The sequence below is a fragment of the Rutilus rutilus genome (assembly GCF_951802725.1).
Source record: "Rutilus rutilus genome assembly, chromosome: 9".
NCBI classification, from domain to species: domain Eukaryota; kingdom Metazoa; phylum Chordata; class Actinopteri; order Cypriniformes; family Leuciscidae; genus Rutilus; species Rutilus rutilus.
The window spans coordinates 34,687,194-34,690,170 of record NC_140223.1 but is presented as its reverse complement, the minus strand read 5'-3'; the positions used below and the strand labels follow the sequence as shown (position 1 = coordinate 34,690,170).

The 2,977-nt window shown below is 32.8% G+C and overlaps 1 protein-coding gene across 1 annotated transcript; it reads left to right on the top strand.

Moving 5' to 3' along the window:
* Positions 1-467: 467 nt before the first annotated feature.
* On the top strand, positions 468-1,555 carry LOC311296881 (olfactory receptor 6N1-like; the record flags this gene model as incomplete). The annotated part of the gene is made up of 1 exon (XM_084418865.1): positions 468-1,555. The coding sequence occupies exon 1, from the start codon at positions 620-622 to the stop codon at positions 1,553-1,555; it is 936 nt and encodes a 311-aa protein (XP_084274991.1). The 5' UTR covers positions 468-619.
* Positions 1,556-2,977: the final 1,422 nt, after the last annotated feature.

Here is a 2,977-nt window from a genome sequence, read left to right as displayed (position 1 = left end):
TCACCGAATTGCGTAAAAAAAAACGTTCATACCAAAAAACGTAAAAAACTGGTCTTTAAGACCATTTTTGAGACATTTTAAAAATGGTATACATATCTTGAGTGATTAATGTACCCATTGATCAACAGTGGTGGTTAACCTGCAACATGGCCTTTAAGATTTGGGGATTTTTATTTCCAATAATTAATAATACAATGTGATACAATTTTATATAATGCTCATTTGCATATTACTTTAATGACATGATTAGTATAGACTGACATAAAAAAAAAAAAAAAAAACATTCTCAAGAGAGCTTTTGAAAATTCTTCACAAACAAGCCAATTAGCATGAGGATAGTCTCTCTCTATATATATCACCAGATCAACCTTTTACAACACTGTCAAACTAACAAAAAGAGATTGTGGTAAGATTTTAATTATGTATTTGCTTGCGTCTTTGAAGAACCAGCATATGCTACCTTTAGAGTACTGAATATTTCCGTTTATAACAGGACTAAATAGCTGACTATCTGAATGATTATTTTTAAAATGATCTAACTTTTAATTTCAAATCAACTAATTTTTATTATGATGTGCATAATGATATCACTATCATAAAACTCTGCCTATCATTCCAGATGCAGCCACCACTAGAGAATGAATCCACTGTCTTAGTGTTTACACTCTCTGGACTAAATGAAACGATGGGGAAAAGATTTGTGTTTTTTTCATTGACTACATTGTATTATCCATTAATTGTGTTGTGTAATGTTACCATCATTTACACTGTAATCTCGCATAAGAAGCTTCATGAGCCGATGTATGTCTTTATATGTAATTTGTGTGTAAATGGACTTTTTGGCACTGGTGGATTTTACCCTAAATTCATGTATGATTTATTATCCCAGTATCATGTGATTTCTTATGCTGGATGTTTGATTCAGATATTTGTCATTTATTCATCTGTTCTGTGTGACATTTCAACATTAACAGTGATGGCATATGACAGGTATGTGGCAATATGTAGACCACTTGAGTATCATTCAGTAATGACCAATCAGAGGGTTCTTGAATGTATCCTTTTCTGCTGGCTTTCTCCATTTGTTTGCATGTGTGTTGCAATTATATTGACATCAAGACTAACATTATGTGGCTCTAGTATTGAAAAGCTATATTGTGAAAATTGGTCAGTTGTTAAACTTTCCTGTTTTTCTACAACAGTAAATAATGTGATTGGGTATTTAATCATTTTTATATATTTTGGACATGCAATATTGATATTTTGCTCATACATTTACTTGGTTGAAAAATGCATAAAGTCAATTGAGGGCAGGCACAAATTCATACAAACATGTGTACCACATCTTCTTGCATTGCTCAATGTGACTGTTGCTTTGCTGTTTGATGTGCTGTACACTCGTTATGGTTCAAAGAGTTTGCCACAAGATTTGCGTAATTTCATGGCCCTGGAATTCTTACTCATACCACCCATTTTAAACCCCCTCATTTATGGACTAAATCTGACCAGACTACGGAAGGAAGTCATGAGACTGCTTTTCAAAAAAGAAGTGTAAATATCTGATTGAATATTGGTCACAAACAAAGATTTTATTATCCTAGACATTCTAACACTACGGAAATTGTTTTATTGAAATGGACAGCATAACAATTGTGATAGCTTGGTTTATCTTTTCACATATACATATACATATATATATATATATATATATATATATATTTTTTTTTTTTTATTATTATTATTTTTTTTTCAAATGTTAAAGATTTGTATGTTTCTTTGATGTAATTTAACTGTCATACACTGATTGTGCTTGTGACACTGATTGTCCATTCATGCACTGATTGTGCTTAATTGTGTCCATGACAGGTAGAGTCCCATATTCATTAAAGACAAACACACATTAGTGGGTTATAGAGTTAAAAATGGACAAGGGAACATGTAAACCCATTTAAAACTCTGATGTCTATCAATGTTCGCTATGGCCATCAACTTTCTCTTTATTCTATCTACAAATGTTACCCCCTAACTTCAGAACAATGCACTTTCACACCTTATTTCTTTCCCAGGGACTTCTGAAACTAGCACTTGACTGACATTCACTGTCATTGCAGTCCTGTAAATTAACACCCCACTGAAACTGATTTAACTGAAATATTTATTAACACTTTATTTTACAGGGGATTTATTATGTTACATGTATTGATTATATAAATAACATTAAATTATGCTTAATTGTATGCAGCTAACCCTAAACCAAACACTAATTCCAACTAAATGAAGTTTTATGTAACAAAGTTCGGGAGGAGCATGTTCAGGTAATCATCCAATCAGCACAAGAAGAAGCCAGTATAAATAAAGCCTTCCCTTACCTCCTGTCACATGACTAATTTCTCAGCATCCCACCACCACCCCATCACCTCACATTCGGCTGGGTCTGCTCATAGATACCTATGATCTATACATTATAGGGGGGAGTACTCTGGGGTCGGGCCGAATTCCGAGCTCGGAGCCCTCCCCCCGGACAGCAAGCCAAATACGCATTATAATATTACATCAGATTTCATTAACATGTGAACTCGTGAACCATATAGTAAGTAGCCTAAATCTTGTGACTCTGTACTTAATTGTATTAAGGACAGATAAAAAAAAAAAAAAAGTGTTAACACATATTTATATGTGCCATGTGTGTGTCTTGGACATACAAATGCAATATGAATATATTGAAATATAAATATATAAACATATTGCTTGGTCCGAATCAAATTACAATTTAACCCCCTTCCTGGTCCCAGGTGGTATTGTTTCGAAGGCATAGTTTATATCTTATTTAATTTTATTCTATAAATATATTGAATTGTTGTCAGAGATAATTTATACTTTTCAGATTTTATTTTTAAGTTGTTTTCTCTGTGTCATCATCCATTATAATGATGCAATATTCTTCATCTAAAACATCAGTCATAAGCCTCACTTGGAC